Raw genomic sequence first — 26,366 nt, forward strand, 5'->3', positions numbered from 1 at the left:
TTCTAAGTGTGAGAAGTGTAATCATGGACACATGTAGCCATGGAACCTACCAGACTGCAAGGAAAACCTGTTGATTTGCTAAGAATACAGAGGTGGGTGTATATCCCAGGACACTGGGAAGATAGAGACCATAGAGCTTTACTTGTACACAGCCTCCAGGAAACAATGACCATTTCATGGTGCTCAACTCTATAACTCTTTTTTCCTCCCCCTAGGGGATTACAGGCAAATGACAAACAGGTTAAATTTAGAGCTTAGGGTTTTGTTTTCACTGCTGTCTGTGCTGGTTCCCACTCTGACAGGGCGGTTCTTGCCTTTTGTCCTTCCGGTAGTGCCTTCTTAGTTCCAGGTTCCCCATCTGCAGGAGACTGAGCTACCTCGAGGACATCTGGTGGGAAGCTGCTGACCTTGCAGATTTCCTTCTACTAGGTGAGGAGAAAACCCAAGACGAACTGCTCGATATGACGGATTAATTTGCATTCTTATTTGGAGTCAGGCTCCATAGAAAAACACATGTGCTGCGGTTACTATATAAAGTTGAGGGCTGAATTCATGCTTGTGTGCGGGTACCACACACTTACAGGTGTGCACCACCACTCCCGGCTTTGGAGACTTTTTCACTGTATGACCAAAATGCTCTATCATGTTGTTTAGTTGCCTTTTTTCCCAATGTTGTTGTAAAGCTTTAATGTTGTAATCTGAAAAGTAATTGTTGGCTGAGGCAGTATAAATTAGAAGATAGTATCTTGTGGGCTGAGGATTTAGCTCAGTGGCATAAGCGCTTGTCTTGCAAGCACATGGTTGTGAGTTCGATCCCTGCTACCAAAAGAAAAAAAAAAAAGACTGCCCAACTCTAAAGGTACTTTTATAAACAGTCCTTCCCCTAAGTCAGTGCCATAGAAGCGCGGGACTATATTTTCGTTATGTGTGTCCCAATGACTGTAAACAAATGTGATGGCACTGGTGATACTCAACTTTGGGAATTAACTGTTAGACGCATGCCTAGATTGAGCTCCTTCACAAAATGTGACCTAAGACCACTTCTCTCTCAGTCACTGCATTGAACAATGGTGCCAGCGTCCTGATGCTGCTGATCTCTTACTAGGGAGAGAAACAATTTTTTTGTTTTTAGTCTGGAACTATATTTTCAGTTCTCATGGTTCACTTCAACATTAAATGGTTACCTTTCATCCCTCGCTCTGTTCTATAAAATTCAGCTTAAGTGTTGGTCCCCGCCTCAACCCCCCTGGAAGCCTATGCAAGTTATGCTTCTATCCAGAGTCACTCGATCTAATTCTTGGTAACTTCAGAAAGGCACTTGTGAACACCTCAAGATTTTTTTCTGACAAGATTCTGTAATAATACTGATTTTAGGTAATACTTTCACAGTAAGCTATCTTTAGACACCATTTTATAAGAAGCGAGGGCCCGCTGGGCGCTGTGAAGATTTGTCAAAGTGTTGTGAACGAGGCAACATACCATGTCTTACTTGCTCTGCCCCCGCCATGCTGCTCGGCCTGGAACTCCTGAGACTCCCCACACCAGGCCGCCACAAGGGCCCAGTTCACTCTGCAAGTAGTTTGCCCCCCTGGCACATGTCACCAGACCAACCACGAGAGGACAGCTAGGACCCTGTCTCTGTTAGCAGCCCATCCTTAGCCTGCCTTAGTTTCCCGTGTGTTAAGCACTTCAGAGCAGTAGTGCTGCTGACATCTGTTGCTCTCAGATGAAATTATGACACCAAGTGTTTGAAACAGTCCTTGGTAAATGCTCAATAAATGTTCGGGGATATTGTCTAACACCACAAGGCTGCACATACATGCAAACATGGTGATCAGATGTAAAACTAATGGCACAATTATTGAAAACGATGTAAAATCTGAATTAGACAGTTTGTATTCTAAAACACACACACACACACAAATCTGTACCAATTAAATACAATAACATTGAAAAGGGATATAAATTACAGTTTGTTTTTAAACAGACATAGTAAAATACTACAATCAACTCACTATACACAAAAATCATGAACAGCAGCTTTTCAATAAAATCTCCAATATCTCATTGACCAATGCTCAAAACTTAAAATGTACAGCAGGCTGTACACATTCTCTCACTCTTCCTCTCACAACAGCTTTATAGTTTACATCTACACCAACTGTACAGGCATCTACAGAGTAGGTACATAAGGTACTTTTGTAAAAATTTTCACACACGATTCTACATCTCCGCTTGTAGACTTTTACAAATGAAGACACAACAGCAGGGTCGTCTGTGTTCAACCACCACCTGCAAATACGGTGAAGTGTGAACTGGTGAACTTTCTACTTGAGTCCATCTCTTCAGCATTTTTCAGAATCAAGCAAAACAGCAGCAGCAAGAACCACACTGCAGTGAAAGCTGCCAACCCAACAAACCCACAATCCCCACCCCAGATTCCTCGGCACCCAACCCTAACCCCCGGTATTCGCTGTGTCTGCTGAGAGTAATACTGTATCCCATTGCCTGGCTGAGCGGAACCACGGTACTGGAAATGCTGGCCTGGAGTCAGAGCCCCAGTCATTGTCGCCAGTTACAATACAACATCAAGCCAGTAGGTGCTGGGCCAGGTGGAAGACCAAAGAACTTAGCTGTGAAATTTCTAAGTGTGCTTAGGAAACAGGACAGAGAACGGCTGTGTGTGGCCTGGTAGCTGAGGGAGTATTGGCACCTAACTTGCAGTTAAATGCACACCAAACAAGTGGACAGCAAACACGTTCAGTTTTGTGAAGTTCTTTGGTTATAAAGAATTCTATAACCTTTCCTATAAAGAGGAATTTGTGACCTCTTTCTTGGGCAATAAAATATTTTTCATCTCATACAGAAGTGATCACCCAAGTTGCTTTGTAACAAAGTCCAGTACCTTATGATTTTTTATAAATCACCTTTATCTGCATTTTAGTGTGCAGCTGTGTCTGTCTCCTGACAGACAAGCCATAGATACACATTTCATATACATAATATATATTATTTATAAAAAAACATTAGAGCATTGACTCCAGATTCTGCAGTAAGAACTGATTAAAATTGTACAAGAATAAAGTTTGTCTGAAATCTGTAGAGGTTTCTACACAGTGTGGGTGTGTAGTAAGTGCAAACAAAAATACTGTCAGTTAATCCGAGATTTCAGTTCCCTTGCTTTCTGGAAAAAGCAGAGGCTGGGATTCACCCGAGTGACAAAGTGCTGCCTCCCCTGCCAGGGAGGGGAAAGCGCCTGGCTCTCTGTGCTGGTCTGAGGTCTGGCTGGGCTGCAGCAGGTGGCAAGGTGCTGGTGGGGCTGGCGTCTCCCACGGTGGCGGTGACCAGGTGAACAAGCAGCCGCGCTGAGGCCAGTGGAGCAGTGGCCTGCTGTCTTCACCTCGAGTGTGTGCCTCCCTGGAAAGCAGAGGCCGGTGAGTCTGTGCTCCCGGGCCCCATGACCTCCCCCAGAGCCTAGCCTGATGGGACTTTCAGGCCTGCATTTATTATGGATCCAGTTCTGGAATGCACATTATGCAACAGAGAAGCTCAGCCCCGAGGCAAGGCTCCTGGGTAAAGTGTGACAGTATGACCCAAAGTTAAAGTAGAAAAAAAAAGTTCCTTCTGGATTCACGTTTTAAGTAACTTCAGGCCTACAGCCAAAGTCTGACTTTATTATTGACAAAGTTCTCAAGCAGACTTTAAAACTGTCACAACAATGTCTGAAAACCAACACAGGGGCTGGGGTTGTAGCTCAGTGGCTGAACACTTCTCTAGCATGTGAGAGGTGCTGGGTTTGATTTGCAGCACCACAAAGAACAACAACAAAACAACCATTGCAGAAAGCCAGTGTAACAAAAACACTAAAAACTTTTTAAAGAAAAAAAGTCTCCAAATTCTATTATCTGATGTAACAAACCTTTCTGTAGCTCCCACTTTTGAACCAAGCTCTCTGCCAGGAACACATTGCTCTAGGACCTTTCAAAAGCAAAATGTTTCCCATTGGTTTCTAAATAATGCAGACAAGGAAGAGGGTTGTTGCCCTCTCCTTCTCTGTGGCCGTGACACCAACCTATTCTTTTACCCATGGTGTTTATGAAAACATGTTTTCCTCTGCATTGTCCAATATAAAGCAATATCTTGGGGAAGAGTGATTTTAAAGAGCCTTTGAGTTTTAAGAGTCACCTTGCATAACTTAGGTTCCATGAGAAAAGCTAATTCTTAGAGTGAAGAGTTAAAGAGCCCTTGACTTTGCTTTTTTTTTGAGATGGCCTCAGTATGTATTCTGGGCTGACCTCGCACTCCCAGTGATACCCCTGCCTCAGCCTCTTGAGTGCTGGGACTACAGGTGTGTGCCATCATACCCAGCAATGACTTTGCTTTTCAACTGAAAAGCCAAGGCAGGCAGCCCATGGAAAGCTTCAATATCAGTGTAAAGGAAATCGGAGATTTTTAAACAAATTCATGTTTAACCTACAAGAACAAAGTAATGAGTGAGACTTGTTTTCTTTTCCTCCAACTTTCCCTTGATTCTTTCCTTCCTTCGGTCTGTGGTGCTGTTGATCAAACTCAGGGTCTTGCACATGCTAACCACATGCTCTAACATGGCATTTCCCTCCCAGGAAACTCCCCCTTTCTTTGTCATACTAGGGATCAAACCCAAGTGGTCTAATATTGACATACATCCCTAGCCCATCATCATCATCATCATCATCATCATCATCATCATCATCACCATCACCATCATTTTATTTTTTGAGACAGTAAGTCACTAAGTTGCCCAGGCTGGGATCCACCTTGTGATCTCCTGCCTCAGCCTCCCTCAGTGCTGGGATGACAAGCATCTGCCATCACACCCAGCTCCCTGTTATACTTATATTGGAGAAAGAAATCTTTTCTAAGCGCTGGTATAGAAAACAGGGGAAAATGTTCCCCCATCACAATAACGTCCTCAGCAAAACAGAGGGGCTGAATTGCTCCACAGCTATCTGTCCTTTATCAAGCTTCCATCTGGCTTGGTCAGCTCTTTTTTCTTTTCTAAGCTATGGCTCTCCGGTGGCCCTTTGTCAATGGGAAGAAATGGTGGTGCATTGAATAGAATAGTTAGAAGCTGATTATCTCTTAATGATGTAATTCATTATTTTTCTTAGCAAAAACCTATTCTGTTCAACAGAAAAATTAAACAGTAATATAAACCAATCTAGGTGGCATTCAAAGCTCAAATTTCAACTGTTCAGGAAATTTGCCTACACTGCCTTACAAAGCAGTTGTTCATTAGTGTGCACCAAATTACTGTTTCTTATTAATTCTATGATGCTGGTTTTTTTCCCTCACATTTTAACACCCCTAAAACCTGCCTCAGCCTCCCAAGCACTGGGATTACAAGCATGCATGAGCCTACAATTGCTGATATAATTTTTTTTGCAGTGCTGGGGATGGAACTCACATTCTAAACTAAATAAGTAATGTTTCTCTACTGAGCTAAACCCCTAGGTCAGTGTCTTTTCTTTCTTAATGATAAATAAAATAATGAAGTATATAATAATCCAAGGAATTACAAATTTGATGATATGGTAGCTGCTACTAGATTATTTTGTGATAGCCAAAAAGTAAGTATCTTGGGGGAATGAATAGAGATTAATTTATCTTTATCCATTTGAATGCTTAATACCAACCCATGTGTCAGTTAAAAAATCCACTGGTCCTTGGGTTTAGGCTATATTGCTCAGTGGTAAGAGTGGTTGCTTAGCTAGAGTGAGATCCTGGGTTCGATCCCCAGCAATGCGAGGAAAAAATTCCACTGGTCCTACAGATTTCATGGTTACACTCTGGTTGCCAGAGTAGACCTGCCCTCCTATGTGAGCAAGCAGCACAGTGGTACACTTGCTTCCCTTGAGTCCATCCTTTCTGTAAGAAACAGTGGATGAGGGGCTGGGGATTTAGCTCAGCGGCATAAGCACCTGCCTTGCAAGCAGGCAGTCGTGAGTTTGATCCCCGGTACCGATTAAAAAAAAAAAAAAGAAAAGAAACAGCGGATGAATATTTTCTCCTAAGTCACAATGGTGAAGGGCCTCTGGGGGTTGGTGAACAATTAGATCTGCTCACTGATTGCACAGAACTCAAAAGGCTGCTTCTGGAATTTATTACCTGGTCATTCTCTAACTTGGAAAGTAGCTCATCAGTGTCCGGTGGCCCACCTGAAACACTCTTATTGTCTGTTCTATTTGGTAGGTTTCTCCTATTTGAAGATTCTCCAGCAGAAGAATTTGTCAAGCCATCAAAATCTTTACCATCAGAAACGCCCATGAACTCTGTGAAGGAATGATCCTCAAAGATGTTGGTGGTGCGTTCTACGGTCACCTCCTTCGAGCAGAATTCTCGGGCTGGCTGGCCCTTTTTGCTGGGGCAGGAATCCAGCTCGGAACATGAAGGTGTCCTACAGAGCATTCTGGAGTTCTCAGGGGTGCTGTGGGATGCGGGGCTCCCTTTGGCTAAGGCACTGTTTTCCTGGAGTGGCACCGTGATTATCTTATCTTTTCCCAGGCCTCTGTCTACTTCTGTCAGTTCTCTGTTTGAGGACAGTCTGAAATCATGCACAGGTGATGGGCCGGAAGGCTCGCTGGAGTCTGCATCCTTTGTCTGAGTGGCTAGTTGATCTGAGCTGTCACTAGTAGGGACCACCATGTCAGACAGAGTGGCATTGGAGGCACTGTGGGAAAAGTAGCCACTGGTAATACTGCTGGTGGTAGGGCTACGAGACACTTCTTTCTCCACGACACGTGAGTTTGTCAGATCTACTTTGGAAGAAAACCATTCCCTGTTCTCCAAGCTGGCATTGTAAACACTGAAGTCAGCGAACTCCACAGGAACATAAGGCTGTGAACTCATCAGCTTCCGGTTAATAGCTTCCAGCTCATTTTCCTCCTCCTCTGAGTCCTACAGAAATAAAACAAAAGTCAGTCATTAACTTTCTAGAGCAGCTATTTTAGTGAGATAAGATTTAAATACTTTACTATGATAGGCATTCACATTTCTGTATGTTTTTCTTTCTTTCTTTCCAAGTTTAGTAAAAGTTGTCACCAATCGTAGACACAAGAAAGTTATTCTCAGAGACCTGTGAATATAAACCCACCATCATGTGACCTGAAGGTATTCTTTCTCCCTCTATGTCAGTGCTTATCAGATACTTTCTTCCCTGGTTTAAGAAAAAGAGATGGAACTGAAGTGCAGTGGACTCTTTATTAATCCCTCATGATTGCTCTGTTTCCTTGTTTTCACTACATGAGCAAAGAGCTGGAGGCAGAAAAATCACTCCTTCCTACAGACTTGCAGTCTTCTGCCTGGGATGTCAAGTATGAGAGGTAAAGATCACTTATGAAAAAGTTCTTAAGTATTTTATCAGGGGAGAGGAGAGAAAAAGAGATCTCCAGCAGCCAAAGGGCAAAGAATACAAATACAACTTTGACACTTGTACTAAGCATTGCAATGTTGTAAACTACTAACAATCTACTACTGTTCTCGGCTTTTTAAGAAGAGGATTCGGCTAGAAAATAAGAAAGGTTGATAATAAGGATAATCAATGAATATCTGCATTAGTTTAGAATTTTGTTTACAGAAATGTAAAAAAGTGAGAATGATTAACTCCAATATCGTGGCAAACAAAAGATTTTTAAATATTTGGTGGAAAATATAAAATATTTGGGCATTTTATGTACAAATATAGATATGATATACTGCCCAGCCACTTTTAGTTGACCTCATGAATACCTCGTGGTATTATGGACATTGCTTTTAACCACTTAACATATCTTATAAGAATTAATAGAAATATGCAAGTTTTGGTCACCTTGTATTTAAATATTTGGATTTTAAGTGGTTAAAAAGCGACTGTCATACATGGAAGTATCATCACCCACCCACCATGTGCCTGTGACTGTCCTGCAGCTTTGGGAATCACGAGAGAGACATGGCCCCTCCTTCAGGAGTGGGTGCTTTTAGAACCATGCTGAATTCTGCTTGGTTAGATAAAAATTTCATTCAAAGTTGAACCTAGAAACATCAAAAATAGTTTTCCCTTCTGGTCATCTGCTTTAACAAGCTATTTAAAATGTCTGTAGATTACAACTAGACGACTGTAAAAACCTGGATCCAAAACTCAAAGGCAGGAGGGATGCATGTGGATGTAGAGAGCCCGAAGGCGTTCTCATCACTATGGGGCAGATGGTGGTTCACAGTGAATGTACATTTTTATAGTAATAATTTTATAGTAATATAAAATTATATTATAGTAATAATTTATTTACTTTTTACTTTGAGACAGGGTCTTGCTTTGTAGAGCAGGCTGGCCTTGAACTCACTATGTAACCCAGGCTGGTATCAAATTTCCCAGGATTACAGATGTGCACCTCTATGCCCATCTATGGTAATAACTTCTTTTTTATCTTATAAGATGCTAAGTGCCTAAAAAATAGTTTAATACTCTTCAATGCCTCTCACTTCAAAAAATTATAAATATAAAAAATAATACATATCTATTTTATATATTATCTTTTTGAAACAGGGTCACTCTATGCAGTTCAGGTTGGCCTTGGGCTCACTTTGTAGCCTGGGCTGGCCTCAAACTCAAGGATCCCCCTGCCTGGCTAAAAAATAATTTATAGGCCAGGCATTTTAAAAATGTATATATACACACATGTATATATAGAGAGACATATTCATAGATTTTGGAGGGAGGTGGTACTGAGAATTAAACTCATGACCTTGTACTTGCCAGGCAAGAACTTATGCCACTGAACTATATTCCTGGCCTCTACAATGTATATAAAGAAGTTGGTAGTCTTAATTTTTTTGGCTATTAAAAAGCAAGTGTTGGGGCTGGGGATTTAACTCAGTGACATAAGCGCCTGCCTTGCAAGCAGGCAGTCAGTCGTGAGTTCAATCCCTGGTACTGATAAAAACGAAAAAGACAAAAAAAAAAAAAAAAAAAAAAAAGTGTTAGTAGTGGTGATAAAGTTCCTAAAATTAACAAAATAAGATATTCCAAATTTACCTCACATCATCTCTAGCTTAGCTGTCTGCTAAATTAAGTAGACTGTTAAAAGAATCAGCAGGCTTTGCCTATATTTTCTAAGTTCTCTACTCAACATGTTCAGATTCAAAAAAGCATTTGTTGTAAAGAAAAATCTGTAGATGAGAATTAACTGGGGCCTTCTGACAGCTGAAAGTTATTTCTTTTTTTTTTTTTATTGTCTTTTTCCTTTTTATCGGTACCGGGGATCGAACTCAGGACTGCCTGCTTGCAAGGCAAGCGCTTATGCCACTGAGCTAAATCCCCAGTCCCGAAAGTTATTTCTTCTCAAACTGAGGAAAGGCCTTTTATCCTAAGATACAATTTTGATGAATGAAATATGTAACCATGATTTTAGTGAATAGGAAAAAAGTAAAAATTTATCAACTCACAAAGAAGGATTAGGATGACTTTAGTAAAACTGAAGAGTGCACAAAACTCTTAAAGATTAAATTCACATAGGGAACACTTTGCAATTATGCACTTAGGAAGGGGGAAATGTCCCAGTGACCCAAAAGGAAAGATTAAACAGGTAGGGACAATTCTGGAAAAAGAGAAACTGCGTAGAGATTACACATTTTCCAATATTTAAACAGACACTGAAATTTTATTGAATTACTTTCTGCAAGGTTTAAAAAAAATGAACTTTAGATAAAGGAGTTTCTATACCAGAAGTATCATTTATCACTGTATCACTGTATCACTCTATCTTAAGGGAGACTAAATAAACACCTTCCTACAATGTCTTAAGGACAAAAAGAATGAAACCCCTACCTAAAAGTGGAGCATGAAGTTCTCAAGCGTCTCTATAGCTACAGTCTTCATGATTTGATTTTTGCGATTTAACTTATGCAGCTGATATTGACCTATAGACAAAACACCTTGATTTTAAAAAGGGACCAAAACCCATGTTAAAGTAGTGACTCTGCAAGGAGTTTCACATGATTAAAGCAGTTGCTACTCCCACTATAACCAGGTTTGCACAGACCACCAAAGATGGTTTCTGTTTGCAGGACTGTACTAGCCAGGAGCTGCCAGCACTGCTGTCCATGGTACTAAGGCAGGGCGCAGGGTGCTAGAGTGCACCAGCCTTGGAAGCACCTGGGGTCCCTGGAGTCAGCCGCACTCTGCTGAAGAACAGGGTTCTTCTTTCTTACAGTCTTTTTAATTGTAGACCCTGGTCAGGTCACTCAATAATCCTAGACTTTTGTTTCTTCTGTAAAACAGGAGGAATAAACTATATGTCATCCCAGCACAAATCAGAGGATAGTGGAAGAAAACTTCTGCCTTTCCTTTTGCTATTCTTTTTGCTTCACAGTTTAAAAAGATAGACTGCAAAGGCATATTGTTGCCTTTATCTTATTTACATGAGACAAGAAGCACATCTGTATATTTCCTCCCAAATTGACCAGAGAACAAAATATGGCTTTAAAAGTCAAATGTAATTACATTTACTATATTTGACATGAAGTTACAGAAGTTACTGTGGCAATTAGATGGGTTATTAAAAAAGTAACAGGCATAGTGTTTTAACATTATGTCTCAAAAATGACTGCAAATGCCTTCCATCAGTCTGACCTACTGATCCACTCTGATTTTTTTAAGATTGGAAGACAAAAGAAAGTGAATTAGAATGAAAGCAAGAAAACAGTTTCTATCTATCTATGAGGGGAACTAAAAATGAAATTTGCTAGAGATATTAAAGCAATGTATTTAAAGTCTACCAAAATGTCCCAGGAAACTGCTATCTGGAATAAACTAAACAGTGCAATACCCTCAGAGCTGAAGAGTGTTCTGCAAGCCAGTTCACTAAGGAGAATAAAGGCAAGCTCTTCAAAACGTCCACAAAAAGACAAATGATACATCCATCATCACTTAGCATACTTCATAGTGAATTCAGTTTTGGAATCTAACTACTGCTTGGCATTTCTGGAGTCAAGAGAATATGTTCTACTAGCTGAGAAAGGTTTTATGTTCCTTTAGTATCTGTGATCCATAGTAATTACTCATCTTGGGGAGGTTTATTTTATGATTTTTTTGGGGGGGTAGCAGGGATTGAACTCATAACCTTGTTTGTCAGGCAAGCACTTGTACTGCTGACCTATAATTCCAGTCTTATTTATTTATTTATTTATTTTGTCTTTTTCATTTTTACCGGTACCAGGGATCGAACTCACGACCGCCTGCTTACAAGGCAGGTGTTTATGCCACTGAGCTAAATCCCCAGCCCCTTCCAGTCTTATTTTATGACATTTAGAAGAAAATAATGATGGGACAAGCTGGGTGAACTTTGAGGCTACCAAAATTGATTGTTACAGGTTTCAATTCTGGCCCTGTGTACCCCTGTAATAAGAGCTATGTCAGTAAACAGATCCAATTAGATGTAGAGCCAGAGAACTTGAGGAATAACAGCCCAGAAGCCATTCTGCCTTTTAGCCCATGCTGCAGCCTTTATCAACTTGGCAGGAAGGGGAAATGAACAGCTCAGGAAGATGAGGATCAAGGGGCAGCTGTGGGTGTGTGCTCTTCTCTGGAAACTAGGACAGCAGCATTGGAGCAGAGAGACAGGGAGAACCTATAAGCAGAGGCTGGGAAAGGGATAGAAATGAAGGGAAAGAGCATCTTTTCTTTTTTCTTCACATCAGGAAGGAGGAGGCGTGTTTTTCATGATCCACTAGCACTCAGGCATGCAGGTTGAGTGGCCAACTGCACATCTGTGTTAAGCTGCAGTTAGTCTGCACACAGTATGCATTAGCAGCATAGTCTGGATTCATTAAAGGACCGAAGGCTAACAAGTCTTTAGAGTGCATCTGATGCGGTAAAGCTAAGAAATGGGACTTCTCACATTCTGGCTGTATAGCATGTAATATGCAGCCATAAACATCAAGCAGCTTCCGCTGGCCCCAGGCTGGCTTTACACTTTCCAAACCTAGGAAGCCACAGAAGAATGACAGCTAGAACATAAAATTAGAGAATTTTTCCAGGCTTGAGAATATCTAGGTTTTCAAACAATTTTATTTGAGGTATATTTATAATCTGAAGTACCTAGCACAAAAAATTTATCTGATAGGTGTAATTTATAAACCAAACCTCAGAATGAGGGTTTGCAGAAATTTTAATCTAACTGTAGTAAAATACAGATACACCATTCTGAAAAGCAAGGCTGAGACCAGAGGCTTGGAATACACTTTGCCAGCAAATTAACAAAGACTCCCTGAACTAGAGATGATGATGATGATGATGATGATGGGTGATGGAGAACTGTAGCACAGCTATAATCTATAGTATTATCTTGGCAGTAGCATCAGGCAACATAAAAAAGCTTACAAACATACCCACAGCTAAATGCATATTTACTTACTCCAAGTAAGTGCAATTCCTCTAGGTAGATTAACTTCAGAATCTGGACAATATATGTATAGGCACATTAGAAAGACTTCAGTATTAGTTCAAGTAATCTCTGTTATACTTTTTTTTTTAAGAGTAAAGACCAGAATCATCAAAGACGTCCCTTCTGTTTTTTTTCTAAGCAAACTTACACTAAAGCAAAAATAAATAGACTGAACCCTTAGAAAAAAATCACAGTCATGGCCATATGCATGCAAAATTTCATAACCATTGGTTTTTTTCCTAAAGCAAAGAATGAATACATGTCTTCTTTTTCTTCTAAAGCACTGGGAAGACAGTGTGTGACAGGGCTTTAAACCCACCACCAGGTAATACAACAGAAATGGTTCCAGAACTTACAATCTTCTTCTCACGTTTGCTATTGTGCTCTACTGGCATGCTGCTGCCATTGCTTCCTGAGGGGACAATGCAGCCAGGGTTATGTGCCTGAGATGGAGGCATGCTCTGCAAAGGTTAAGACACACAGATGCATCACACACAGAGACGATGACAGCCGAGATACATAGTTAAGTACATGCACGTTAGAAAAGCAATGCCAACATTTTACTACATGTGAGTAATTCAGCAGCCAATTCTACAGGCCGGAATTAAACTACTGGTGAAATCTGACAGGACTACACAGATTCTGTGGCAAAAAGTATAATTAGTTTGATCCAAAAAATGAAGAAATAAAAGCTTTTAATATTTTCAAAACACCTAGGAGACACCTCTTTCTCACTTAAAGATGAACAAATAGTCTGAAAAGCCCTCAACACAGTGTAGTAAAACCAAAACAGTAACAACAATAAAAACAAGTAAATCTGACCCTGGTCCCATGTGCTTGAGAAAGAGGTATCCGAGGGCAGGATCTGTGGAGTGAGAACTCATGCACGTCTACATGTAGCACCTGACTCTAGAAGGCAAACTACTCTCCGCACACAGCGCAGTTCCCTTCTGCTTTGCAGGGTGCAGACAATCAAGCATTTACCTCTTGGCTGAGAAGTGGTTTTGCTTCAACAGCTATCTTTCTTTTATGTTCTTCTTTTACAGGCATGAGGGGTTTGAAAAACTTTGGTGGCTGAGGAGAGAACGCTTTAAAAGGGCTGACCGTTAAGGCATGCGAAGCCTCCGAGGAACAACCTGAGGAAGACAAAAAGCCTTGAGTTTGTAGGCCGAGCCAATAAGGCACACAGAAAGCAGGGCAGTAACCCAGCCTGCAGGCATACTTGGTATGACAATGAAATTCACAGGCGAAGCAGGAAAACCCATCTAGGCAAGCACAGAAATAGATCTATAAAGCCACCACGTTGCTAAAGGTGTGTAAGAAATTAGAAAGGACGATTTCTATGCTCTTCTTAAAACTGAGCATGAGCACCACTTACCAGACCAAATTCAGCTCATGTGGCTCTTCTACCTCTGAATTCTCAGAGCCTATCACCTGGTGCATGCGCTTTGGCACTTCGTCATTCAGTGTTATAATTTCTGTATACTTTATTTTCCTGGCTATATTTTAAGGTAGTAAGTTGGGGCTCAAGACTGTACTCAGTGAATGAATTTTGAGTATATTGTCTTGCCAGTGTTTTTTCCCCTAAGATCACCTGGCTGTAAAGGACTAAGAAAAAAAGAATTCTTTTCCATTTTTCCTCATTTATTATCTGGTTTGGCCTCTTCCCCCCTATTTTCTTCCCAATTCTAATACAAAAGCACTTAGTTGGTAAAATATAAAGTATAAGGTAACAAAGTTGATTTACATTTCTGGAGAATGCTGTTCTTCTCAAGGTACTGGGAAATAATGATTTAGGTAATGATATTATCACTGATCTAACTCATTTCTGGTATAATTTTTCACCTGCTTTAAGAATCATTCACATGCTGTTAAAAATTCCTTTGAGTAGAAAAGCATGCCAGAGGTGGATAGCCTTTTGGTACAGACTACTGTAGTACAATTCATGTAAATCTCAAAACTGATCTCAGACTCAGAATTTGGTATACAAAAAAATGTGGAAAATCAAAAACAGTACATACAAAAAGCATACTGCCATTATTTGTGACATGTTAACTACACAGGAAAAAAAAAAAGAAAAGAAAAAGAAAAAAAATCTAGTAAGTGAACATAATATATTTGGTCAAGATGACAGTTTTGTATCATCTAGCTAACTGGAATTTCAGCTTCATATCTCATGCGATAACCACAGAAGACGCTTTTCATGCTGTTTCTAAATAATTACAAAGAAGTTATCACTGCAAAACAATCTCGGCACTACCTTCTTTGCTTCTTCGAGGTGAATCTCTGGGCAAAGTTCCATAACATGCTACATCTTGGTAACTGGAGCTGTAGTCTGACACGTCTAACTGGTTCTCTGGCCAACCCTACAAGTTAAGAATATGGGTCAAATGTCAGCAAGCTGCTTGAAAATGAGGAAAGAAGCCCAGATTGGAGTTTCTTCTGTTTTTTAGTGGTAATATCTGTTCTTCTTTCCTTACTTATGAACTATTTGAAGCACATATAAGAGTGCTTTAGTACAACATCCTCTGTCATACCCAAGGTACACCTAGAGTGAATAAATGTTAAAATATTTTTCTTTCTTTCTCTTTTTTTTTTTTCCCCTTTTTGAGACAGGGTCTCACTATGCAGTTTAGGCTGGCCTTGAGCACATTTTGTAGCCCAGGCTGGTCTCAAACTCACAATGATCCTCCTGCCTCAGCCTTCAGAGAGCTGCGATTACAGGCATGCACCACCAATATTTTATTGTAGTTCCTTAAGACTTAACAAAATCATTACAAACATAGTGAAATGCACTTTTCAGTACCTACATAGTCTGCCTCACTTTTCTCTTTCCCCAGAGGCAACTACTTTTATCAATTTAGAATAGATTCAAGGTAACTAACTAATGTAAAGATTAAGCAGAAATATTTTTATTGGAGTAAAAAGGTTCCAGTCTTAATTTTGCCTGGATAGCAGCACAAGCTGCGAGTGTTCCAGAAAGATTAGGTGGGATGGTTACCTGATATTTAAATTTTTAAAGGCATAAGAGTTAGAGTACCAAGGGGAGAACACTATTATGGAAGTGACCATATCAGCTTGCTTTAACTTCTTAGGAGTTAGCTGACTCCAGGGACTAGATTGTAAGCTTCTTAAAGACATAATCAAAAAGTATAAGCACAGACTATGTTCTCAAAAACTTGGAATCTAATAATAACCTCGGCATCCCCACAACAAGTACACACCTTATCATCTTCATCAAAGCCAGAAAGGTCTGGTCGACTGGAAGAGACCTATAAAAAGTGAATAGTTTCATCAACTGGTTCACATATTTAACATAATTTTCTTTTTCTATAAAGAAATGTAATGCCACAGGTATAGCTAAAGCCCCCTTTTTACTCTCAATTTGCAATTTAGTATTTCCATGCATATTTTATGTAATTATGTGTACATCTGTGTGTGTAAATGTGTGTGTAAATATATATATACATACATACAGAAATACAATTTTGCATATTCATATAAGTGCTCTCTTACATCATTTTCTTCTAGTGTATAATGATCTTTTTGTTCCATTATCCTACTGATGGCTATCCAAGCTACTTCTATTTTTTTTCTATTACAGATATGATGAAATATAAGGCATTGTCATTGTCTCTATGCACCACCCTAGCTGCATCCTACAAGTACTGATATGTGAGTTATTTTCAGTATCAATTAAATCTAAATATAATCGGTGCAACTCTAAGAATCTCTTGCAGGCTTTTGCAACCTAACACTCATGGGCCACTTGCCATCTTTTTTTATGTTATAAAATATTTTAAAATAGAGGAAGTTATATAGCCCATACACATTAACTATAATAAATAAATAAATATATATATAATCAAGACAATTTCTCTCAACTCAGTGCATGCTGGGTAAGCCAAAGGGTTGGACACCCTTGTGAGTATCAAGGGCAACAAATCTCCTGGCTATAGATAAGGTTTGTGTGTCTTTGACTCTGCTTTTCCATAGAGACTTCAGGGAAAGTTTTTGACTTCCCCAAAAATAATCTATTGGGATTCTTTGGAAAACTGGTGGAGTGTAAGCAGCAACAACTCTGCCTCTCTGAGACTCAGAATACAGATCTAGGAAAATAACCACCTCAGGAAGAAAGAAAAAAGGGGAGATCTACAGGAACTGACAGAAAAACTAAAAGCTGCAGAGAGACTGAAGAGGCAGAAGACAGAAGGGAAGCCAGGCACGGTGGCTCACACCTGTAATCCCAGCATTCAGGAGGCTGAGGCAGGAGGATCACTGCGAGTTTCAGACTAGCCTGGGCTACAGAGTGAGCTCAAGGCCAGCCTGAACTGCGTAGTGAGACCCTGTCTCAAAAAGACAAAAAGAAAAAAAAAAAAAAAAAAAAAAAGACACAAGGGAACAAAACAGTCAGGCCTTTCTCCTAGTTCCCAGCTTGAGGCTGTGGGAAAGGAAGATCAAACTTACAGAGACGCAGTGAATGCCGAGGACTTCAGAGGCCCCAGAGAGAAAGGCAGAGGTGGAATGAACCAGTGGTTGCTTCAGTCTTCAGGGACAGCATGGGGTCCTTACAGATCCCACTGAGTCCTTCCACAGGCAATAGCTGGTACGTCATGCCAGTCCTGGTACCGGCTATAGGCCCTAGTCCCTGAGAGTGCGTGGGATTGGGTGCCATTCGGGAAAGGGCTGAGTGTCAGCACTTAGGGCTGGGAGCAGCCACAGAACGGCTTCACTTCAGTGTTATCTTCTCACAGGGCTCAGAAAAGGGACAGTGATGCAGTCAGGGAGGGGGTGGGCTGGAAAGAGAAGCGCCAGAGGGTTTTGAGCCTGAAAGGACACAGCTCTCCACCCCACCATGGCCGCAGGCCAAACCCTGCTGCCTGCTGGTGCCTGTATCGAGCAAGGATCTGGGTCTGACCACCACCTTTATCTGTCAGTGTAAGCTGGGACATGTCTTGACTTGGACCCTGCCGTAGCCTGGCAAAGCAGGACCTCAGGAAAAAAAACAAGAATTGCTACCCCCTGGAAGAAAACTGTAAAATCAGAGACATTTCTTTTGGCCTTTCCTCTTCTCCGTTGGTTTACTGGGTCTTGGGGAATTTTCCTTTGTCCTTTTTCCTTGCTCCTCCCTACCCCATCTCTTTTAGTTTCTTCTTTCTTCGTTTTCCTCTTCTTCCTTCTAGTTTTTCCCTTTAGTTTTTTCTTATTCTTTATATTTTTTTCTTTTACCTTCTACTTCTCAGTTTCCTGCTGCCTTTAACTAATTTTATAAACATCTTGCTACTCCCCAATAGTACTTTTTACCATTTCTCTCCTCATCAGATCCTGCAGTCCAAGATTTCAGACTTTTCTCACATTCCCCTATTCCCAACACATTATGTCTCTGACAACATAACCATCGAGCTTTATTAATCTTTAGGTAGTTAACTCTATAAAATTACTGTTGAATTCTTTCTACCACTAGCAGAGATACAGCTGTTGCTTTTAGTACATATTAATTGTAAGTTAGTACATGGGTTGTTTTAGTGTTTATAATATAACTGTGAATTTCTTCTGTAGGGTTAAAGGTGGTTCTTATGGAATGGTAATATCCAGTTTGTCTTGAATGATACTACTGATTTACAGTTATATAACTGTTGCTTGTTGTTTTTGTTTTTTTCTTTTTTTGGGTACCACAGATTGAACTCACAATCTTGCACTTGCCAGGGAGGCACCTATACCACTGAGCTAAATCCCTGGCCCCTAACTGTTGCTATTAATGAGTTTCCTTTGTAAGCCATCACTCAGATTACTTTTATGACATTAACAATACTGGGCTACATTTCCAGAGAATTTGGTGTTGGATATTCTCTCCTCTGTACTGTTATGCTTTGTTTTGTTTTGAGACAAGGTCTCACTGTGTAGTTCTCGCTGGCGTAGAACTCACTATGTAGTCAAGGCTGGCCTGGAACTCACGGTGATTCTTCAGCCTTCTGAGTGCTGGGATAACAGTTGTACACCATCAGGCCTGGTTATCCCTTCCCAAATTAACCATGATTGACTTATGGGGCAGAGGCAAAAGATAATAGTCACACTCAAAGTACGTCACTGAAAAGTGACTGACTAAAAGAGCTCTCTCAACAAAGACTGTCCATTTACATGTCAACAGACCTCAGTCTAAAAACAAAACAAAACAAAACAGAACAAAACAAAACAAAAACATAGAGGTATGAAAAAGCAAGGCAACAAAATGCATCCCCAAACTGTCACCTCCCACAAAGCCACTCAGGGGCCATCAATAAGAAGACTAGCAGGGGCTGGGGATTTAGCTCAGTGGCAAAAGCCGTGGGTTAGATCCCCGGTACTGATAAAAAGGAAAAAGACAAAAAAAAAAAAAAAAAAAAAAAAAAAAGAATAAGAAGACTAGCAAAAGCTACACGCCCAAATTACTTGAAAAACATTAAGAGAGGAGCTTTGAAAACAGGTCAAAAAAGTGCTCAGCACGATTACAGAAGATATAATTAAACAGATAAAGAAGTAATAATCAAAATGACCAAGGGGTTCTCAGAAGACACTAATAAAAAACTAGCTGAGCTGAAGTATGGGGAGTGGCTGAAGCTAGAGATTAACAGCAGCAGCAGGGATGGAGCAAGGCCTTTAGGAGAACAGAGCGCCTGGGGCCAGCCACGTGAACAAGCTGCCATAGCTTGGAAAAGGTGAGGGCCCCCCCAGGCTGCTGTGTAAATGGGTTGCCATGCAGAGAGGTGTCACATGATACTAATCTGTCATGTGCATAATAAAAGTGCAGCAGCTGTTGAGCACTTCCTTTCCTCCCATTCAGAGAGAGCGCTCCACTTGACCTAGCTTTCTGTATTCTGACTCTTACTTCTCCATCCTCCCACCATCTTTTAGCCTGGTAACTTCCACAGTTGCGCTGAACTCTGCACTAAAGAAAATGATACAAAACATGAATCACCAGTTTAACAGAGTTAGATGCCATGAAAAGGTTTAAATCAGAAATTCAGGATATTAAAAATTATACTGAAACTGTGGACAGCAGAAGCAATTGGTGTGAGGAGAATTTCAGAACTAGAAGACTAGCATGCCTTCAAAGACCAACTGCTCAAAGATACGTTAAAAACAAGAGAATATGAAAAATGGATCCAACAGCTGCTAGACAATGCAAAGAACATTAATCTAAGAGTAACTGGAATAAATGAAAAGTCAGGAGACAGTAAGAATGACATAGAAAACCTGCACAGAAATAATAAAAAATAATAATTGATAATATGAGCCGGGGATTTAGTTCAGTAGCTTAAGCGCCTGCCTGACAAGTACAAGGTCGTGAGTTCAATCCCAGGTACAAATAAAAAAGAAAAAAAAAAGAGTTTTCCCCAAATACAGGAAAAGAAACATAGCAGCAAACAATGCACACAGAAACTCAAACAGCCAGGACCAAAGACAACCTCTCTATACCACATCATCATCAGAGTACTAGCAGTTTATTATAGAGATGCAGTCTTAAAGCTGTTACAAAAAGGCAACAAACAGGGGCAGGGGACATAACTCAGCAGCACAAGCACCTGTGTGGCAAGTGTGAGGTCCTGAGTTTGATTTCTGGTACCGAGAAAAAAAGCAACAAACCACATAAAGAAGTAAACTCATAGAAGACTTCTCAACACCACTTCTCTTAAAGGCCAGGAGGGCTTGGAGTAAAGTACTTTAAGCTCTAAAAGATAACAATTTCTAGCCTTAAACTTACACTCTTCCCCAGAAAATGAGACCTAGCTGGACCGCAAAATAATCAGCCTTGAGAAATAGAGATCAGAGATGCCAGCCCCAGCCAGCCTCCGCTTGCCTAACTTGTCATCACCACCTTCTTTTTTAGTGGCTGCCTGTAAGGCAGGAGAGGCTGTTTGGAGCTGCCATTTTTTATCTCTAGTTTTTAAGTCTGGTTATTCTTCAGTTTGGCTAGGTATTAATTTGGGGGAAACATGATATATATCCTGTAAAACATTTCTTCAAAATTGGTGGAGAAATAAGGTAATTATTTCCATGACAAAGAGCACCTCAAGAAATTTATGACCACCAATCCAGCACCCAAAAAAGTTCTCAAGGATGTCTGTGAAAGAGACAATGAAGCCAGCAATGCTAATAAGTCAGATAATAAATAATAATGCCTGGCAGGGTGAGTAGCTAAGCAGAAAGAAAAAAAAGCCAGCAACAGGAACATTACATATTGCCCGGAGTATGCCAATGACTTCCAGTAGCAACACTTGGTGTGAATGATCTCAGCTCCCCAGTCAAAAGACATAGACTGGCAGAATAGATCAAGAACCTCCTGCAATGATATGCAATATAGAGGAAACACATTTAGTTAAAAAAGAAATACACAGATTAGAAATGGAGCATAATCCATGAAATGGGAACCCAGAAAAAAGCTGGAGTAGCTACCCTAATTTCGGATAAAATGAGTTTCAAACCAACAGTTATTAGATGACACAAAGAAGTGTTACTACATATTGGTTAAGGGAAAAACTGAAGAGACAATAATTATAAACACAGCAAATGCCAGCAAATCCAGTCTTATAAAACAAAAACTAACGGACATGAAAGATCACACTAACACCAATTCAACTGGAATTGGGAACCTCAGTATTCACTGACACAAACAGACCAACTTGACCCCCCAAAAATAACCAAAAACAAAAACCAAAAAAATACGAGTTGAACCTAACTTTTGAACAAATGGACTTAAAAGACATCTACAAAATGTTCCTCTAACAATAGAACACAACTTTTTCTCAGCAGCACATAGGACTTTATCCAAAATAGACCACACGGTAGCCTGTAGTGCTTAACACTTTATAAATGCAAAAAAACAAAAAATAAATAAATAAAATTATCTTGTGTTCTATCAAATTATAGTGTGATGAAGCTAGAAATCAATGGCAAAATAAACCATGCAAATCATGCAAAAACATGGAACTTGGTGCCCTGTTGAATAATCAACAGGTCTCAGGAAAAATCAAGGAAGAAATTAGTTCCCAGGGTTAAATGATAATGCCAGTCCAACATACAGGAACCTATGGGACACGATGAAAGCAGTCCCAAGAGGTAAGTTTATAAGGATGAATGTTCACATCAGTAAAACAGAGTAAGTTCAAATGATACACCTCAAGGTCCTAGAATAGCAAGAACAATCCAAATCTAAAGCTAGCATCAGGGATCAGCATGGAAAAAGATCCACATGGAAATTAATGAAATTGGGGCTGGGGATTCTTGCAAGCAGGCAGTCGTGAGTTCGATCCCTGGTATCGATAAAAATGAAAAAGACCAAAAAAAAAAACCAAAACAAAACAAAACAAAAAAAGCTTCCCACAGTCTGGATTTTGCTCACTGAATCCATGTGGGGTCACTTAACACTGTCTTTTGGTATGTTTAATATTAGCAGATAGATGTGACATTTTTATCAGATTCCGGTTCAAAAAGTGACTTGTTTTAGATTAGATTGGAGTTTTTAAAAAATTTTGGTTGTTGTTGTTTTAGTGTTGAGAAGTGAATTTAGGAGTTTCTTTACACTGAGCACAAGGTCTACCCCAGAGCTATACCCGTATCCTTTTTTGGGGAGTGGGGGAATAGGATCTTGATGTTATCCTTCATCTCTACATTGCCTCTGGACAAGCTGGATTACAAGCACATGCTGCCAAGCCCAGCTTCTGTTTCTTTTAAGCTATTTATCTCTTCTTTTTAATGTAAACACTATAAATTTCCTAACAATAGATGTCACTTTTTCGTTTTCTCTACTGTCTAGCAGTGGTGTTTAAGGTTAAGATTAAGCAGTGGTGTTTAAGGGACAGGGAATTTAGGCCTAATAGTTTTTTGTTTTTTGGTACGAGGGATTGAGCTTTATGCTTGCTGGGCAGGTGCTGAACTACTAATCTACATACATTCCCAGCACTAGGTCTAATAATTTCTACGTACTACTTTAACTGCATCTTGCAAGCATTGATAAATGCATGTTTTTATTATCATTTAGTTCTAAATACATTCTAATTTTTATTACGATTGCTTCTTTGAGACACAAATTAATTAGGAGAGTGTTTTTCAGTTCACAACTATATGAGTCTCATTTCTAATGACTGCTTTGTGGTCAGAAGTAATCAGTATGATAGTGACTATTGTGATTTGCTCTGGGGCCAATTATAAGATATTTTTTTGTAAATGTTCACCATGTTTTTAATAATTTCCTGCCAATTTTGAAAATTAGGCAGACACAAAACCACACCTTTCCTTAAAAGGATCTTTCTTTTACTGTTGCTTCTGGGAAGAGAATGCTTTGAAGTGGCCCAAGAAGCATTAACCTTTCCCTTCTTCCCATAACCCTCTCCAACTGGTAGATAGTTTTTTTTGCTGTTTGATTTTGTTTTTGCCAACAGTTCAGGCTAGCCTTGAACTACGTAGCCCAGGCCATTCTTCAACTCACCGCGATCCTGCCTCAGCCTCTTGAGTACTAGGATTACAATGTGCCATCATGGCCTGCTCTAGAAGCGATTTCTGTCAACTGAATTTTCTAGATGAATTATAAAGAGGAAGACACTCCAAACCATGAAGGGAGAGACAAAGAATGAAATGAGTATCTGTCTGGAGGCTTGGCTCTGGTGTGCCTCCCAGGACAGAGATGCAGCCTTGACACTTGGGGTCTTAGTCAGTGTGTGTCATACTCCTATTGTGGGAATCCAGTTTCACACCTGCACAGGCTTCCCACCCCAGCCCTGAGGCCCAGGGCACCACAAGTGTGCTTACATTGTGAACGTTTGGAGTGCTGAGGCTCCTTCGAATGTGCCTGGCTTTGGTGGAAAGGGCTTCTTTGACCGTGACTGCCTGTGAACACAGAACAGTTTAAAGATACCACTAATGATTGTCTCATCTGACTAGAAGGAACATATGTTTCTTTGTTAATTTAGAAAATCCATGCATAAAGATCATTCGAGTTATATACACATACACACAAGTTCACATTTACAAAACAAATCTTACAGCACACTCCTTACCCAATCCACTGAAAGCATTTGCTTTGAAACAAAATCAGGAAAACTGCTAAGCAAAAGACATTTACGGTGTGAACTTTTAAAAACAAGGGCACAGAGAAAATGAAGAGTTAACCTCCGGTTATGTATCTCACTTGCAAAGTGACATCAAGTGTTATGCTGTCTGTGTTTTTACTCATGTAGCAATTCAGGCAGGGTTTTCACGGAGCGAAGATGCTTCTGATTCTCACTCTCCTGTCACTCAGCACACACTTTCCATAAAGTCACTAGGACAGCTATGGAAGCAGCACAGGGAAAACAGTGGGCCTCATGTCCTGTTCCTGAGGTCATTACTCTCACTCGAACATCCTGGCAGCAGCTTGAAAGTTGAGCTGGGTCTGGAACTTAAGGAGGCTGTGACGGGACAGTGGAGACACACAGGCTACAGGGTCAAGCTGCCCAGTCTGCCAATCCCACTGCTTTGCTGTGTAGCCTGGTGCTGCGGAGCCAATTTCCCTCTGTCCCAATTTGGAAACGGGGATCACAGAGTAAGCCAGACACTCAGCCAGACACTCAGAGGGTTATCCCAGCGATTCAACGACATAATGTATTTAGCTGGGTATGGCGGCTGCCTCAGTGAATACTCTCTCAAAAAACCAAGTGAAAACCGAATGAATGAAATAATGTATCTGAATTCCTCAGGCACAGTGCTCAGCAAGCAGGAAGTACCCAGTAAAAAATGATCCACGATTCTTTATCTGAGCAGTGCACAGCCAGAGCCTTTCTTCTGCAGACACTGCTGCTCAAGCGCTGCTTCTCTGAGACAGCGAGAGGCATTTCATACACAAACTCAGCTTCGTCCGGGGCGCAGGCTGGGCTGGACCCCCACAGGCGGGCACGCACACAGAATTGGGACTTGCCTGCCGCAGCCGCTCCAGGCTCAGGATGTTCTCCACCTGCAGCACGCCCCGTGTGTACTTCTCCATGTATGTCTCGCCGTCCGCGGTGCCCTCGCTCTCGCTGCGGGCAGCCAGCAGGGCCAGCGTTTCCCGGTCCTCGATCTCCTCCGTTGCCTAAAGGGACAGACAGCAAGGAAAGGATGCTACTTTCAGTCATCAAAAGCGTGGTGAGAAAATGCCTTACAAGTACACAGAATGAACACCTTCTCTATTATTTTTATACTGATATTTAAAAAAATACTTTAGGGACCAGAAGAAGTAGTGAACATCTGTAATCCCAGCACACTGTAAGGCTGAGGCAGGAAGATTGTGAGTTTGAACTCAGCCCAGGCACGCTGGCAACTCAGTGAGACCCTATCTCAAAGGGGGGGAAAAAAAAAAAAGAAAAAAAAAATATATATATAGCTGAAGCTGGCCTCAAATTCTTATGGAACCCAGGCTGGCCTTGAACTTGTTGCAATCCTTCCTCAGTGTCCTGAGTGCTCAGATTATAGTGATGTGTCATCTTGCCCAGCTCGAAATAAAAAGAATTATAAAAGGGTTGAGGATGTAGTTCAGGATAAAGGCCCTGGGTTCAATTCCCTGGTATCCTCTCAAGAAAAACCCCTCCCATATGGCTGGAGGTGTATATAGCTCGGTGTAAACATTTGGCAAGAATGTGTGAGACCCTGGGTTACATCCCCCATGTGGCAAAAATAAAAAAGTAGGGGCTGGGGATTTAGCTCAGTGACATAAGCGTCTGCCTTGCAAGCAGGCAGTTGTGAGTTTGATCCTCGGTACAGATAAAAAGACAAAAAAAAAAAAAAAAAAAAAAAAAAGTAGTACAAAGTTTACCTTTGGTATGTTGGATACTATCTCATAGGTCACACCACAGGAATAAAATATATTTTTCAATGATATTCTCCTCTTCAAACTCTGTGTGAAACTCTGGCAGAAAAGGAAAACAGGCTTAAGTCTGTGATGAATGTTATTTAGCATTCTATAAATTATAAAAGCATTATATATTGCTGTTTTTTATATACCCACATAATATTCAGCAAATCAGAAAATGGCCCTGAATTTTAAAAAATCCTCATCTCTATCCTGAGGCACAGTGGTGCCCAGCTGTTCCTCTGGGACTACCGAGTGGGGCCACCCTTCTAGGCCTCTGCAGGTGTTCCTCTCGTTCCCATGGGCTAACATTATCTCCTCAGGTTTCGCGGGATTCCCTGGCACAGTCAGAATATTGGGGAGACTCATTCTGGTGACACTGCTTTTGAGATGACATGTGGCAGGGCATATGGATAAGGATTTACTCGGAGCCTGTTTTGTTGTGGTCTTGTCACTATCTGATAGGACCTAGTACTTCACCTCTCAGCCCCACTGTTTTTGCATTTCGAATATTGACATGTCATAGCTGCTGCCTGCCAGGAAGACAGTCAGTCAAACTGCCAGAGCCTTTTGAGGACGACATATACCTCCGCGGCTCTCATGAGCCAACATATCCTGGGTAAATGAGTCCAATTCTAACTTGGCCAATGCAGTCACATTCTGCACATCCCCATAAGCCATGCCAACAAAACAAGGCTGAGTGATACACAGAAGAGCCACCTGTGCTCTCCTAGACACAGCAGGACCAGTCCCCATCATTACCTGTTTGTTGTAAATATTGGCTGCAATTCTTTTCCGTAACACTAACTCCATAGCAGCTGGGTGGCTCAGCTGGACAGTGGTCTTCACGATGAGGTAAATCCTTTCGTTCTGTGGTGTGACCCTATTCAAGTGGACAGAATCATGCACTGAGGAGTCCCACGAGGCTGTGGCTGACACCTGGCAGCAGGGACGGGGATGGGAGACAGAAACAAGATGACTCGAGCTGCAGTATTTTGCACTATACACTAGAGATTCCACAATCTCACCTCAGTGTAGTCCACTGGCTGTCTTGCCTCCCCTACTTTGAA

The 26,366-nt window shown here is 40.9% G+C and overlaps 1 protein-coding gene across 9 annotated transcripts in view; it reads right to left on the minus strand.

Moving 5' to 3' along the window:
- Positions 1 to 1,873: 1,873 nt before the first annotated feature.
- Kif13a (kinesin family member 13A) overlaps positions 1,874 to 26,366 on the minus strand; it is a 174,826-nt gene continuing 150,333 nt past the window's right edge. For 3 of the 9 annotated variants that reach the window (XM_063259934.1, XM_063259930.1, XM_063259929.1), the window contains 11 exons: positions 26,059 to 26,235; positions 25,261 to 25,353; positions 24,384 to 24,540; positions 23,244 to 23,317; positions 15,683 to 15,730; positions 14,719 to 14,824; positions 13,443 to 13,594; positions 12,815 to 12,919; positions 12,429 to 12,470; positions 6,148 to 6,936; positions 1,874 to 3,417 (listed from right to left, as the gene is read on the minus strand). In XM_063259934.1, coding sequence (XP_063116004.1) covers positions 3,397 to 3,417; positions 6,148 to 6,936; positions 12,429 to 12,470; positions 12,815 to 12,919; positions 13,443 to 13,594; positions 14,719 to 14,824; positions 15,683 to 15,730; positions 23,244 to 23,317; positions 24,384 to 24,540; positions 25,261 to 25,353; positions 26,059 to 26,235 — 1,764 coding nt within the window. In that variant the 3' untranslated portion in view covers positions 1,874 to 3,396. Of the gene's footprint in view, positions 3,418 to 6,147; positions 6,937 to 9,841; positions 9,934 to 12,428; positions 12,471 to 12,814; positions 12,920 to 13,442; positions 13,595 to 14,718; positions 14,825 to 15,682; positions 15,731 to 23,243; positions 23,318 to 24,383; positions 24,541 to 25,260; positions 25,354 to 26,058; positions 26,236 to 26,366 lie in introns of those variants that run through there. The other 6 variants (XR_010051166.1, XM_063259932.1, XM_063259931.1 and 3 more) reach the window with 6 other exon arrangements.

This window comes from Cavia porcellus, unplaced genomic scaffold (assembly GCF_034190915.1).
Source record: "Cavia porcellus strain 051 isolate PalLab524CR breed Dunkin Hartley unplaced genomic scaffold, mCavPor4.1 scaffold_13, whole genome shotgun sequence".
In the NCBI taxonomy this organism is placed as follows: Eukaryota; Metazoa; Chordata; class Mammalia; order Rodentia; family Caviidae; genus Cavia; species Cavia porcellus.